General features: G+C 39.0%; 1 protein-coding gene across 4 annotated transcripts in view; it reads right to left on the bottom strand.

Moving 5' to 3' along the window:
• Positions 1-11,233: 11,233 nt before the first annotated feature.
• srbd1 (S1 RNA binding domain 1) overlaps positions 11,234-16,015 on the bottom strand; it is an 85,280-nt gene continuing 80,498 nt past the window's right edge. For 3 of the 4 annotated variants that reach the window (XM_069180026.1, XM_069180024.1, XM_069180025.1), the window contains exons 20-21: positions 13,457-13,641; positions 11,234-11,825 (exon numbers count right to left, since the gene is read on the bottom strand). In XM_069180026.1, the coding sequence (XP_069036127.1) occupies positions 11,533-11,825; positions 13,457-13,641 (478 nt within the window). In that variant the 3' untranslated portion in view covers positions 11,234-11,532. Of the gene's footprint in view, positions 11,826-13,456; positions 13,642-14,510; positions 14,582-16,015 lie in introns of those variants that run through there. The other variant, XM_069180027.1, reaches the window with a different exon arrangement.

Genomic DNA, 16,015 nt, shown 5'->3' with positions numbered 1-16,015 from the left:
ATTTATAATTTTTGTTGTACTTTTATCTCAGTACAAATACAAAGAAAAACCCAAACTTTTTCATATTAAAAAGGATTTTTCTGCTTGGTCTAAGGAAATGAAGAAGACAATTAAAGTTCTGGTTAATGGCAATATTAAGGATTTAATTAAGAAACTGAGGGTCCAGTTAAAATGCTAAAACACTAAAATGAAAACCAGCAAACTAAGACAAAGGCTCCCATAGTACTTACATAGGAGTGGATCCAACTTTATTCTTATTCAACAGAAAGAGCTGTTCAATATCATTCATCTAAATTCATTTAAATAACTAACAGGACAAGACAACTACTAGGTATCATACAACATGAGCCTTTCTTTAAGTTAAAACAAGAGGGTAGCCTATTAAATGAAAATTGTCTGTAAGATTTCAATTAAAAATAACAACTGAAAGACAGCTGTGGCTGCCAGTAGATGACTCATGGACTGCAGGTCACAGTTGTTGACCATAATATCTATTATTGTTTGCACTTGTTGACAGGCAAATCTTTCCCCCTTCCTGAGCAAAAATTAACTGCTTCTCTGAGGAAAAACACTTACTATGCATTTGTCGGCTCTTAGCTGAAGGCTCTGTGGTATTCCAGTTAAATTGACTGCCTTCTTCCTTCCTCTTTCACTACTGAAACATGAAAGAAATTGACCCCCTCACCCCACCCCTTACCTTCCCCTGCTCAGTCAGCAACTGCACACTTGAATACCATCCTAGGGCTAGCTAGGGGCTGTAACACATCAATATGGGATGTAAACACTTCATGGGAGCTCAGCGAGGCAGTGACTGAGCTGTTGTGACAACGGGGAAGACCTGGGAGGGCAGCCCTTATGCCATCAGTACCTCACTCTTAGCCAGTCATGAGTCAGTGCACTTGGGGCGTTTCTGTGCACTGGCATAGCTCATGTCACTGGCATAGCTCTTGGAGCACTGTTGTCATCACCACCATCCCTGTAAATTGCCCTGGTCTGCCACAGTTACTCCCCACACTGAAAAAGAAGGCATGTTTGTGACAGAAGCTTTATAGAGTGCGCATACAAATATGCTAGTTCTGCACTGACAGACCTTACTTAAATCAGAGCCCATGGTTGAGCATTCTAAGTTGTGGACATTGTATTTTATTGGTTTTATCTTAATAATGGAATAATCTCAACCAACATCATAAATTCACTTACAGCTTTGTTTCTTCTTGGTCTCCACACACCTGGTTAAAGCAAAGACCCCCTCCAGGGGAAGTGAACAATGGTTAAGCATCTTCATAAAACCAGCTGCAATTCTGGCTATGCCCAGATTATGGCAAATGAGTGAAGGAACTCATGGAAGAAGTGTTTGGTTTTGGTTTCTCCAAATACATGTTTTTGCCAAAGCTAAATACCAAAATATTAATGACACTACCCTTCATTCATTCTGCTTTATCTTCTACACTACCTTCCCTTGCGGTTCAATGTGGGAAAATCCAGACTCAAGCTTTACAGGAACAAGATCCATACAGTGTGTGTGCGTGCATTTCTGTATGTAGTAGTTCTTTAATTATAAACACAGTAGTTATTAAGCGCTTTCAAAAAAAGGAAGAGAGCTTTGATTAGCAGTGTTTAAGAGGGGAATCCTTTCCATGCCAAGGAGGTGATTTCCACACAATTAACAAACCTCAGTGAGTCACCCTGATACCAGGCCAGGACCGCCAGACTGAGAGTTCTGACAAGACAGTTGCCAGTTCCTGAGAATCAGCAGAGCTCTGCACTCCGAGTGTACCACCCAGAAACACACAGAATGCCGGAGAAGTGCCACTGTGCCCCGGTTCAGGGTGGGCAACGCCAGCGCTTAATGGCGTGACCAGGCTTAATATTTTATATATGCCATATAGAGTTCCCTATGACTTTTAATTCTGCAACACTCATTGACATGTCGCTTATCAATATTCTGTCCAAAAACAACAGGCAAAGAATATATTGTTTTGCAGCTGAAATTGAAATAATTTTAAAAAAGCATCTTTAAAAAACATTAAAAATATATATTTTTAAAAAACGGTTCCTTTGGACACATCTATTTTATGCCTTAAAAATAGAATTTCAAGTGTCACAAAAAACAGTGTAAAATGCAAAGCCCATACTGGCAAACATTTGATGAAATTGGTCTCATTACCCACTCAGAGAGGATTAGGAAAATGAAACGAACATTTGGAGCAGACTTCACTAGTAATAGAACTGTACAGTACATAGCTTCTTCTATACATACTCCACATCTGGGAATAAAGATCTTGTGGTATGTATTTGCAATTCATCTTTCATATACTATTAAGAAGCAAAACACATTGCCTGTCTCCAAGGCCTCCAGGTGCTACATACAAGTTTAGCAGGGACACTATGGGATATGATTATAACAGTATATCCATTAGAAAATGCCATACTGAGTGGATGTTAATTTGGTATTATTAAATTTTATTGTTTAGATTTGCAGTTGCCTAAATTGCTGTTAATTATTCAGACAGTCTCCTCCAATTTTTCATGTCAGCTGAAGGATATGTTGCAACTTGCTGCCTCTCACCTGAGGCTAGTTATAGGCGTATATAAAATGCTTGGAGTTCAGTTCTAAAAAATAAAAAATCACTTTAATTAATAACAGTCACTATAATTAATAATATTTACCTTAAATGACCGGCATAGAAAGTAAAATGCAAATGACTGTTGTAATATAATTTTATAAAATTACTTAGTCAAAACTAAATAAAAATGCAAATTTTCAGGTAAAATCTGAACTTTTCTGTAAGCCTCAGCTGCATCTTAAAAATGTAACACTACTGTATACTACTTATTCTTACTTTATATCATGTTGTAAGAGTGTGAGGTGACACATGACCACGAGGTGCCCATCTCCTTCAGAGAGAGAAAGAGACATGTTTGGATAGTCAAGTAACGTTAGCTTGCTTTGCAACTTGGGAGGAAACCAGTTACTTGGCTAAAAACACACGAAAATACAGTGCCACTACAAAAGCATGATTCGAGTCCATAATCAAACCTAGGAATTTGGAGGCATAAGACAATACCACTACCAACACAGTTTAACCCAGTATTTATCGTTAAGATGACTGTTTCTCTGGTCCAACATACGGAAGAGATTTATGAAGTGTCAGTCTGTTTCACAAGATCCTTAATACCTTGGGAAAGTCGTCCTTATCACATTTGTCAGTGTAACACATGCTGGAAACAGCCAATGCCAGCTTATAGAATTCCCTCTGTTTCCCAGAGGAAACAGCTCCTTCTTACACAAAAAGCAAGGGGAGGTATTTGCTGGACAGTGCTGTCTCTTTAAAAGGCCTGCCCTGGACACAGAGGAGAGTTGAGCAGGCAGGACAGGAGTGGGTTAAAGTTGAAAGAAATGTGTTTTTCCGAGAATGTGCACAGTGGGGCATTTGTATTATTGAACAAGCTGGAAGTGTACGAATATCTGATTATGCTGTTAAAGTAGTTAAAGCTCCTCTGTAGAGGTCTTTTAATAACCCTCGCTATCGGAATGCCTGGAAAGAAAAAAGCAAACACAATCCTCCCAGGACTCGCGAGCTGTCACTCACAATTAGACGCCGGTATCTCAGATATTACTGAGTGTCTCAGAGACAGGAAGAGGCCTGAGGTGTAAAAAACAGATGCGATAGGGGAACAAAAATATTGGAAGGACTTGAGCGCAGGGCTCCAAGACCACCAGAGCTGGAGTAAACATCAATGTGTCTCCCCTCCAGGTGGGACAACAGTTCTGTTACTCTGGTCATTCAGATAGCCAGGGCTCTGGCACACTCCCTATGTTTTCAAAGCACTGCTATTATTTTTTTTTATATGTCAACTTGTTTGTTTGAAGACTTGGGTGGTTTAAGGTGAAAGTGGTGTCATTGTAACCATTAGTTTAAAAGTTCAATTATGAGGTCTAAAATAAGTCAGTGGCTAACATAGTAAACATGTAGAAGACCTTAAAAAGCATTTTAAAAGTACACAGAAGATCAATTAAATATACCATACATCCAGTTTACAATAAGAAAATGGTGAACATGGAGATAAAGATGTAAGGAGAATCTTTAATAATGCATTAAAAACTGAGCTGCAGGGTGAGATTACTTTCAGAGGCAAACACTGGAAATTGACATCAATGGTATACTGTATGTATGCTACTGTCACCAGTGTGGTCCCATTACGTAGTTGTCAGCTAAGCTTTCATAGTTTCTCATGTCCACCTGCTACCCCTACTGTATGGCCAGGTGATGTTATCATTGAAGAGGCTCTTTCATCACATACCAGAAGATATTAATAATCTGATGATTGTTGTCAGAGTTTATATTCTTTCAATAAAATGTTGGGGCTGGGTTGTTTGACAAGATTAAATCTGCTTCCTGTCAGTAAGTCCTACCAGATTGGTGCAAGATTGCTGCATGCAACATCCCTAAACCACATTAGAACAACTAGCAAACCTGCATTCTTTTCATGTGTGCATGAAAACATCACAAGTTCATTTCTGTCTCACATCCCAAATGTGTTGATATTTTATCCCCATAAAGTAACTAGGACAGCAAAAAGGGCGTATGAGCTCCATCATAAATGCATATCACAACATTTCAGAATGTAGCAGACCCATTTGGTTTGCGTTGGCTACAGTGATGAACACAAGCTTAAAAAGTGTTGGAAAGCTGCTGGATGATATGACACAGCTTTTGGTGCAGTGCGTTTATGGGGGCAAAGATGGCGAATCAAATCCCAGCCGTGAATGAAATGAGCATCCAACAGATACATCATGCTCAATAATTGCTTAACTGGTAATTATGGTTGAAAATATAGCAAGTTTCTAAAGCGTTTTGATATAGAATAAATCTCAAAGAAACAGGACACAGACCTGTTTTGTGTAAATATTTCTAGTACTCAAGGCACGGAAGATCCAATTGTGCTCAACACTTAATGTAACTAGAAAATAATCTGTTGTATTTTTGTTTTCTACGTTTGCAGGTTACCTCCTATATCAGATATACAATGCAGAAATATTTTGTCAGTGAAGGCACACTGATGGCAAGTAAGCTCCATAACTTTTTCCACATAATCAGGTTAAATCCATTATCCACTTATCTCCAATGAGGCAAGGGCCCAAGCAAGAGGGAGAGGGGGAGAGGGAAAGAGAGGGTAGAAATGCAGTTATGATAATAAAGTTACACAAATGCTCCACGCACCGCTCCTATATGGATGTTAATGAATTTCAGATCATCCTGCCGGTTAGGTAAATCTTCTCCCTGATGTCTCTGTAATCAGCAGCTTATGGAGTACAGTCAATATTTTTTAATTTGTGTATCTGTATTTTTATAAGCTGTGTTAATAAGATGCTCCCCAGTGGAAAACCCTACTTACCTGCCCTGGGGCAATTCCAAACTGCTTCCATTACAGAGAGGAGTTAAAATATGCGTGTTGTCAAGCTAAATTCTCTCTGGGTAGGGGGAAGAGAGAGACGAGGAAAAGAGAATAGGGGAGATTTGTGTGGGTATGGTGTGTATGTGCATGGGGGGGGGGGTATATTAGATACAGAATTTCTGCATTTTTAGATGGTCTTACATGGCCATTACTGTGCAGTGCACTGGGGCTGCTGTCTTGAGCCTTCAGGGCTAAAACTGGTCTTTTCTGCTTCAACTCTTTTACTTGTCTCTGCTCATGGACCTTTAACAAGCAGAAACATACATCTTAGATCAGTTTTTTAATTATCTGTAGGGTGCTTTTTTTCTCCCTATTAAAGAACAAATGCCCTGTCTCTAAGGACATCCGTGAAATCACTGTTTAATTCTCCTTACTTTCCCTCAGGCTCCCTTGACACAACACAGTCTTGTTTCAACTTTATTTTAATATCTACCACTTAGTCAGATCATTCAAGAGCTGTTAATGTTCACAGCACATCATCAGACAGATAACTGTCTTTTTAAAATTCTAACCTCCCATCGTTTATTATCCTCTTATCCATCAAACAGCACAAACCATATAGAAGGATCTCCTCTCTCCTTTTTACACGAACGCGGTTCCTACTAACCATAACCACTGCCACAACATGTAAATTAAAACCGTGTGAAGCGCACCTGACAAGTTCAAGTTATATTGCTCTTTTCTGACACCAAACAAGGACGGGCTATTACTTTTCAAGTCACCGGGCCTGACAAAATGATAAACAGTGATTACTGCTCCTCTGGGTCTATTTATCTTTGCAGAAATTTGGCAGCCACTTGTAAAAGTTGGGGTTTATTTTTCATTCTCCTATTAAAGTGTCTTTTTGAAATTGGTGCCAACCAAAATTGACAACTAATTTAAAGTTAAAATGCACTAAAAAAGCTCTTGACACTTGTTCAGACTATTAAGGTAAAGCCCTGCAGCAACTCCTGCCTGGCAAAGTACCTTTATGTGCTGCAATATTCATTGTATGGGAGGAGGCCTTCTGAAGTGTTTTGATGAACAATGTTCACCACATCCGACAAACTGACTGAGCCCGAGAACTTGCCTTATACAAAATGGCCTCCACTTGCAGTCAAGATCCTCAGTGTTGTACTAATGGGACCTCTTACCAGAGAGATTTGCTTACACTGATACACTCCAAATCCTCATGCGATCTCACTTTGCTGTGCTTTCGATCTGCCTGTTTAGGCTAAGGTTGGGATCTTTTTCTGCCAAGTGCTTTCACCTACGAGACTTTAACAGCAGGCCCTAGTGACGGAAAATGAATGAGAGAAATTGTTCGTGAATAATAACTGTGGATGTGATGGACGTGGGACATGGTGCAAGTACTGCTGGGAGGTGGGTTTGTGCTCATGTCTGGGGCAGAGTGATCTCCTGGAGTGTGCACTCAAGCTGTTAAACACATGATTCATTTTACACTGAACTAAAGCCAGCGGACGGGCCTGTTACTCAGGGATCACGTTGCCTGGGTACGCAGCTACAAGTGACTCTGCTGTGGTGTTTCTGTGGGTCAGAAGCTGTTCATTGCTGAGGTGTAGAGTATCTTCATAATCTGCACCCGTCCCCTTTCTAATTTGTGCTCCCATCAAGTTTTCTGTGCCTGTCTTTTTTTTTCTTGCTTGTCTTCAGCTACACATATGCCTGTCTCCTCCACAGTTCACCCTTCCTCTGTTCTGCTCACTCTACCGTCCTGGACAGAACTCGTTAAACAAAGATTGGCAAACATTCTTTTCCACATACACATTTACTTGCAATTCTGATGGACTGACAACCTTGTTGATGTTGTGGTTGAATGTGCCATGTTGAAGTGAGCAAAGCTTGTGCACAGCTTTTGTTTAAAACTGCTAATGCAGCAAAATCATACATCCTTGGTATAAAAGCATAGCTCACCATTTGTAATCATGTCCACTGAAACAAGGATGCAAAAATACAGTTGTTTTAAAAAGTCTGTACAAGGAAATACTCCTTGGTGTCACATATACAGGATGTAAGAAACAAAAATACTTAGCATGATTAAAAACAGTTCTGTGAATTCATTCAGTGCATTAGGTTATACTGTTGAATTTGTCAACACTGTATTGAACTTGCTGTGATGTGAGTATAAAAGTGAGTAGGTGTTAGATATAAAATCTTCAGATAACTCCTCAGCTACACGACAGTGACAGCTTTTCATCCATGTTTTTTTTTATCTTATCAGTTTTTTTAATCTATTTTCTCTCTCAAAAACCTATAAGGTTTGATTTAAACAGTGCTCTTCTTTTCCATCCTAACAAAGACCAGCATTCTACTATATTGGCAAGCAAATCCAGCGTTTTCTTCTGTCAACCAGGAAGCAAATATTCCCAAGTATTCAGACTGTAAATAAAACAGTTGTATTTCTTATGTATATACATACAGATGTGTATTTTTCTCTTACCAAAACAAATCTGGCATACTTACTACAGAAACAAATGTTTCTGAAAATCAATCACATCATCTAACATGGAAACGTGTGCCGTGTGGGCATGCAAGCCACTCATTTATTATGCTCCCCTCCAGCAGTCTACAAGTCAGCACCAAAGACATTGCACAGCCAGCACATTTGTTTAAATTATGTCTCAATATGGCTTTCACTAATTTAGGTAACTAAAAAAACTATGCAATCAGGAAAAAATTCAGCATGAATTTGGTGGGAGGGGCACTTCCTTTTAAGTGAGTCAGCTGCTTAAAATACACATTTGCTCAAGAGTGGGACCGATTTAAAAGAACCAGGTATTCTGATAGAATAAAGATGGTGATGAAAGTTAAGATAATTCAATTCCTAGGGAGAACTACTGTACACATCTAATTCCTGACAGTATTTGTGACAGGAAGATGTTGCATGAGGTTATCGTGAAGATCGAATTGAACAGAGTTCAGTCAAGTAAGCAGGTAGAACAATTGGAGGGGTAAGTGGAAGTGTGGGGATATAGAAGATAGCTCAAGCACAGCCAGAAAAATATTAAGGTATCGAATACACAGATAGAGAACACTGTCAGATTTTAAGGTGTTGACATTATAAGGCTGCTTTATAACGAAGTTGTATACTTCATTATAAATAACTTATACATAAATAACCTAATATAGGTCCAATGTTAACTGTCTTCGGTTTAACCCTTGAAAAGCAAGATATTTGGCTGCCAAATTATTTTATAATGAGCAACAGCTGAAAAAGCCATATACTGTCCAATACTATAAATCACAGCTTTACTCAGAGAAAGAAAACAAAAGCAAATGCCTTGATTTGTGGCGGGCAAACGCTACCTACCACTTTCTACACATCTAAAGGTAATTGCATTTATAATGATAAAGATCTGGATAGAAAAAGGTTTAGCATCTTTGTGAAAACGCAGCAGAGAGACCGATTACATTTTCAGATTGAAGCCGAGTGATTTTTTTATTTCGTTTGGCGATCGCCAAAACGTATCCTCTTTACAGTCAGCTACATTCAGTCTGGTTTTGATGGCATTGTCCGAAGGTGCGTCGGTCTAAAGCTGACTGTGTTAAATGACTTTTGTGATGTCTTACCATTTTGATCGCATCAGATAGGCAGGAGTTTGTGCCAAGGCTTGCCAGGTTTGTAGCAGGTACCATTTATTCATGAGATACACGCATGGGACAGTTCCAAATAACAAAAGAGCAGAAGGACAGGAAAAAGCTAATGAAAAGAAAGCAACATTTATTTAGTTGCGTGTACGAAGCAATAAAGGTACAAAGGAGTTTATCTGAAGTACAGCTCCTGTATAACTACAGTAAAGTCAGATACTTTTCCTCCAGTGATTGTTCTTGTTGGATATACAGTGAAATAATAAATTAACATAAGTTAAGAGTTCAAAACACAGAAAGCAAACAAATAAAAAAAACACTCCATCGCAGGGTGGTCTGTTTATTCCACATCTTACCTTTTAAAAAAACTTCCTTTTTTTGGACTAAAAAATTCCCCTCTACATTCAGTATTCTCCCCCAACAAATTAACACCCTCGGAGAGCTGTGGATGAGCTGGAGGCAAGAATTTTTTTTTATTTTAGCAGTGGTTCACTAAATAAATATAAACAGAAGACATAATACAGTAGGGGAATATGGGATTAATTTTGAAATTGCCTGATTAGTGCATTACTATCCTCCAATAATTGCCTTTCTGTTTTCCCTAGGCCCCCACGTTATTGCAGTCTGGCATCTGCATCTGCCCATAGAGTCCGTCAATCAAGCTTTGCAGCTGGGGAAGTCTGCTGGGACACCACAATTCAAAATTCAGCTGGGGCAGCTTGTTAGACAAAGCAATATACACCAGGTATGGAAATCACTCCTGCCTTTTCCACTGGGCAGCAATTTAGTTACAGCACTCTAGGTAATTTTGTCTTTGTGCTTGTGCGCAGCGCGCTAAATAACCTCAGCAAAGTCCTACTGGGATGAGCCATCTATTATATTACTGCCCCAAGACATCTTGACAACTTGGGAATGTCTGTTATTTACTTTTTTATTCTCCTTTTCCAGTTCCAAAAGTCCTGCAGTTTTAACGTTGGGATGCATTCTGCTGCAGTAACGGCTTGTTTTATGGTTGGTTTGCTAAACGTATTCAGTCATTCTTTCTTGCCAATTTAGTTTAGCACTGACACTGAGGAAGAGTAGTAGTTAAAAACATAATAAACTTTTATTTTATATAGCACCTTAAAAAGTGGCTTTTCAAAGTGCTTTACAGTAAAAAAGCACACAATGAGATGAGACAGCAGAATTATACAATTACAATATGGATTTGGTATACAATAGGAAAGCAAAGGGGCAAACAGAATCAGTTAATTCTGATGTAAATAAAAGTCCTTCTTAAGAATGTTTTAGTCCTAAGGGACAGACGTATGCATGTCACCCATAGTATCTAGATGGGCTTGGGGAGCAGACAGGAGCCTGTATCTAGATTAACAAAGGTAGTGAGGCAGGGAGACAAGACGGTCAGACTGGAACTGAGGTGCCAAGCCATATAGAGCCTTACAGTTGAGCATAAGGATTTTGAAGTCGACACGAAACCTGATAGGAAGCCAATGCACAAGACCTGGTCAGGTTTGTCTGCTGAATTCTGGGCATGTTCAGTGTGGATTTAGATATACACCAGTAAGTTAAAATAACAATAATAATAATAATAATAATAATAATAATAATAATAATAATAATAATAATAATTCCTTACACTTACAGTATATAGCATGGGGACTCCCCTCCACCACCACCAATATGTAGCCCCACCTGGATGACGTGATGGCAAGCATAATGTGCCAGTGCGGTCATCACACATCAGCTCTCAGTGGGGAGAAGAACTGAGTGATGAAGCCAATTCAGAGATGGGGATTATTACAGTTACAGTAATCAATTCGAGAGAAGACGAGAGGGTTGACCAGCTTTTCAGCAAGTTAGTGACAAAATAGGATGTAGTCTGTTGATATTTCTGACGTGGAAGAATGATTTTAAAAAGCTTACAGCACTCGGTCTTCCAAGGTAGTCTCCCTTCCATGTATTAACCAGGCCTGGATGGAATACTGTCTGGGATGGAATACCAGGTGCTGTAAGCTGTAATAAAGGAAGACACTGATAACATAGGTGTTACCATTTTTGTATTTTCTCATTTAAATACATGAAGTATGAAATTTGTTCTGCGTTTTCTTTTCAAATAAAACATCATATGTTTTTTGTATTTCCAGATGTTAGGATATCTTCTAACATAAACCATGATGACTCAAAATGAAATGACAACTGTCATTTTTATTGAAAAAGAAGAAATGCAGCACTTTTTTAAAATAATAAAATGAGAAAGAAACGGAGCAACACAACAAATTCCTGTCTCCCCAAAACAGTTTCAGTGGACATTCCAACTCAAATGTATGGGATTCTAATCTCTTCTAAGTCAACAAGTCCAAAAACACTGTCCCCTCTTCAATCTGCAGTTGTGCAATCATGGCCAGCCAACCAACAATTATTCTGCCTCTCAACTGACTAAAGCCTGCATATTTGCAAAAACACAATATTAGAAGAACCCAAGGCCTATCTCAAAACACGGATAAGGTCTAGTCCGATACGGCCCCTCTGGATGTCCACGTTGAGCACACGAACTTCCACCCTCTCGCCTGGGCCCAGAGCCAGGCTGCGGCGCCGCTTGTCAGCAGGCAGCTTGTTCTCAGTGATGTACTTCTTGTGGATCAGGCCAGACCTTCCCACCCCTATGTCAACAAATGCGCCAAAGAGTGTTGTGTTCTCCACCTTCCCAGTGAGCACAGTCCCAGTTTTCAAATCGCTCATGGAAACAATACCACGCTTGAAGTCAGGTTCCTCGAAGTCTGCAACAAAAGTAATGAAAAAGGAATTTCTTTATTTACAGTATATAAAATACTGTCTATGGGTGAAAAGGACACAGGTTACACTTCTGAGAACTGTTTCACACATAAAGGTTTTCACAGATGGCTTTGGGGCACCATAAAACATGAAGGATCTGAAGTTAAATCAAAATCTCCCTGTGCTTATTAAAAGAGGGGAATATTGGCCCTTTAGGCTCAGCTAAGACCTGTCTCTGTGCCCATACTTGAGCTTCATTTATTGCATTTCAATCAGAAAAATGGATTTGTCATTAGATCTGTCAGTTCACAACAAAACCTCACAAGGAAGCTAAAATGATTTGTAACATGAAATGTAATACACACAACCTTCTGTACAATCAAGATAGTATCCCTTGCACTTCAGCTGAAAAGGATATTAAAACAGTTAGGTAATTGATGCAATACACAACACATTTTTGTTTGCTACATACACTGTATAGATTTTTCATCTGTTGTTAACCAAAACGACTTATAATCACATCTGGTCAAAGAGTGCATATACGTACAGTACCAGTAGCATAAAAAACAATAAAACTACAGAAAACATAAAATAGTGTATTAAGTGCTAGGATATTGCAAAGTGCTGAAGTGTTTCAATGCCGCTTGACAGTCAGGAAGTCTGACATATTAAAAGTGGAAAGAGAGAATAACAGAACTGAAGTCTTTAACCTTTTCTTTCAAAGAGTATCAAGGCTTTTCTTTTGAAAGGTGCTGTTTGTGTACAAGGGAAGTCTGAACAACACCTGAGGCTTGTTGCAACCTCCAGAAGAGTGATTTCGACAGTATATGTGCTCTTTCTACATAGCCATCCGACCGTGTCACATTTTGGGAACCAAACAAGGATTACTTTTTTCAAGAATCCAACAAGCTGAACACATCCCTCTGATGAACCTATTGGCAAACCTCCATTGTGGATGATCTATATAGCTTTACCACATTGCATACCAGATTGTCCTGTTTTTCTGCATGGGTAGTCACTATTTTTTTTGTGACCATTGTTTGCCTGAGATGAATTACAGTTTAGAGAGCACATGCTGAATAGTTGTCATCTAAATGTTTGCAACTGGGGAAATCAGGATCCTCCATCTCAATTTTCATAATGTGAACCTGCAGTTTTCAAAAGGTAGCTATCTTAATTAGGTAAAGAAAATCAGACATTTTCAACTTTCTCTTAGTTGAGGAAGAAGTGGGAAACTTCTTGCCATCACTGCCTGTTATAATTCAAGCATAACAGTGAGACTGGCTTTATTTCATTATAGTTATAATGAGCTCATATAATGGGAATTCATCAATAACATTACATTATGACTGAACAATTATTTTAAAAAGATGGACTGATTTATCATCTGTTGCTAAGCCTTTATATAAAATAATTCATTTCCATAAATTAAACCCTTCTTATTTCCATTCTTTGGAAATACTGTTTAACCTAGTGTCAGTGATTCACATGCAGATAAAGCTTCACAAATGTTCCTGAAATGAAAAGCTCTGTCTGAAAAAGAGAACACCACATCCCCTCAACAGCTCAGAGGAGGCAAGTGCTGCTGTAGGACATTGATAGTATAGACCGCATGCATGAAACAAGGGCATCTTACCCTGTCTGATGTCAAAGCCCTGAGGCTGTGTGAGTCCATCAATGATGATCTGTAATGTGCCCACTGTGGTGTTCAGTTTCTGTGCCAGAATCTCCAGTCCATCCCTCTGAACACTACCCTCAATCCTCTGGCGCATCGCTACCTGACCAATCTCCTCTATGTGCCCACCAATCATCTGCAGGAACCTGTCAGAACACAGTGAAGAACTGTTAGGATTATGCAAAACATAGATCAGCAGGCATACTTTAACTTGGGCATACCAGTATCTTTAAACTGGAGACCCTCTATACAAAATCTTAAAAGGAGATATTGTACGGCTCAGGCAAATATGTGTGGAAGTGTTTTCATTCATGATTTTCACACAATGCTGTTTACATTGCATAAAACAAATACTCATTTTTATTTTCTCCTTTTTATGTCTTTAAAGTATAATTTTATCTTTGCAGATATGCACTGTAGAACATTCAGTGCTGTTACGGCTGTACGAAGATGTCTGTGCCAACAGCAATTTAGGCATCTTCAGGGGTAACCACATAAACATGCAGAAGACATCACTACATGTGTTACAACAGTCAATGATTTCCTTTTTCACACATCCATACACCTGTTCCACAGGGGCATGACATATAGATTAGCATTATCCTTTTTAGCATTGCAAAAGGTCTGCCCTGCAGGTTTAAGATTTATTATCCTTATCTCAAAAAATCATAAAATTTTAAAAAGGATAAAAAAAATGTTTTGGGTGAAACCAAAAGAGACAAGGTGCACATTAGAACTGGCAGATGCAACACCACACTGTCTGTTCTGCATCTGTTGCATATGGCTTTTTCATTAAAGCAGGTTAATGGTTTCCCCTCTGAAGTCTATTGAAGCTACATTCGCTTCAGTTTATTACGCACATGGAGATGGCTGTGTGTGTGCAGCTTTCTGTTTTCTTTTCTTAGTATCATGATACCTGCCTTTATTGCAGAGGACAAAGGCTTTGTGTACCTAGATAATACTAAGTGACCATTGATAGCCTGCTTTTAACATAGATAAAGCCACACTTATTTACCCTATTGACAGCTGAACCCTCAAAGGTATTTCAGACAAATGTCCTGCCTGCTGGTACTGTCAGCACGTGTTCTGCTAACAGAAGGATGTCATTCAGAAATCAGGGAGTACAAATCCTTTTGTTAATATGTTTGCATGCTTAAATAACAAAGGCTGATTGGAAGCATTTACAAGATATGCAGGCATACCGTATTCTCATTTATACTGTATGTGTTTTCTAATGGAACATAGTATTTCACTGCTCTTAATGTTTTTGGAATTGATGAAAAACACTACACTTATCTTGTCCTTATTATGCTGATCTGTTCAAATGAATTGTAATAAAAACTTTGAATTAATTATTATAATCACAATGATGTTAACATTTGTAGAGTAAGATCACTGGGATTTATGAAAAAGTTAACCTCACAAATATCATATGAACAAAGTTTTAAGAGGAGTGTATGGTCCATATACACTTTGGTTTTAAGAAACTAATTTATCTGAGGAACTCATGCAGCAGTAAAAAAGCTGAGGTATAATCTTCGACTACACAGCTGAGCAGTATTGTTCCACACTCCCAAAATATTATTCCATATCATGTACAAATATATTTTTAGCTGTCACAAATACTGTACACACAGATGCATATAATATATTCCTTATGTACAGTATATATTTGCAGCTTCTAACAATAGGTTCTTTAATTTCGGGGTTCTCTCTCCCTTAATAACTCAAGTTATCAGTTACAATCAGGCAAACACACTAGGTTAGGAGAGCACACCACAATCTCAATCAGCAGGACTCCCCAAGGACACCATAATCATCACTAGAGCTGGAGATCAGGAGAGTGCAAGCATAACACAACGGCAGTTCTAATGAATGGGTTTTTAATAGCATGCTCTAGTGGGTTATGAGCAGGTGTGAGCAGTGCTGAGCTGGAGGGAGCATGCAGTGGTGTGAGAAGAGAAATTATACACCAAACCTTAGATCTCCGTGCTTTGCCACTCAGAGCTCAGCTGTGTCCTGTTATGGGGGAGACCTTTTCAGAAATGTGAATCCTGCCAGAGCAGGTACGGTTTACAGGACAGATCGCTCTTTCTGAAGGGCTAGTCCATCTAGCTCCTGTAACTGACCTGACAGTGCATACTTTGCTATGATACCAGTGACAGTGTATTTATTTTGTATGAAATGTATGAAAAATTAGACCTAATATTGAACTGAAATGAAATTACCCTTAAACATGTATTTCTTTTCTGGGGAGAAGATATCATTTTCTCCTTCTAACAAAGGCCTCCATTGCCAATAGATATATACATCTTATGTAAAACCCACAAGCACTTGGCAATGACTGCACTGTATGTATAGCTCAGTAACTGAACAAAGTAATGTGCTCACCTGAGGAGGAGTGCTTGCTAAGCATCCTGCCATCTGGACGAGCAAGGTTCAAAGTGCCAGCAGGCCTGCAGCAGCGGAGTGGAATGTTGACCGGGGGCCTGCTGAGCAGCAGCGATGATGGATCGCCAG

Source organism: Lepisosteus oculatus, chromosome 17, assembly GCF_040954835.1.
Source record: "Lepisosteus oculatus isolate fLepOcu1 chromosome 17, fLepOcu1.hap2, whole genome shotgun sequence".
In the NCBI taxonomy this organism is placed as follows: domain Eukaryota; kingdom Metazoa; phylum Chordata; class Actinopteri; order Semionotiformes; family Lepisosteidae; genus Lepisosteus; species Lepisosteus oculatus.
Note: the sequence above shows the minus strand (reverse complement) of the source record. Positions and strands in the feature narration are given on the sequence as shown.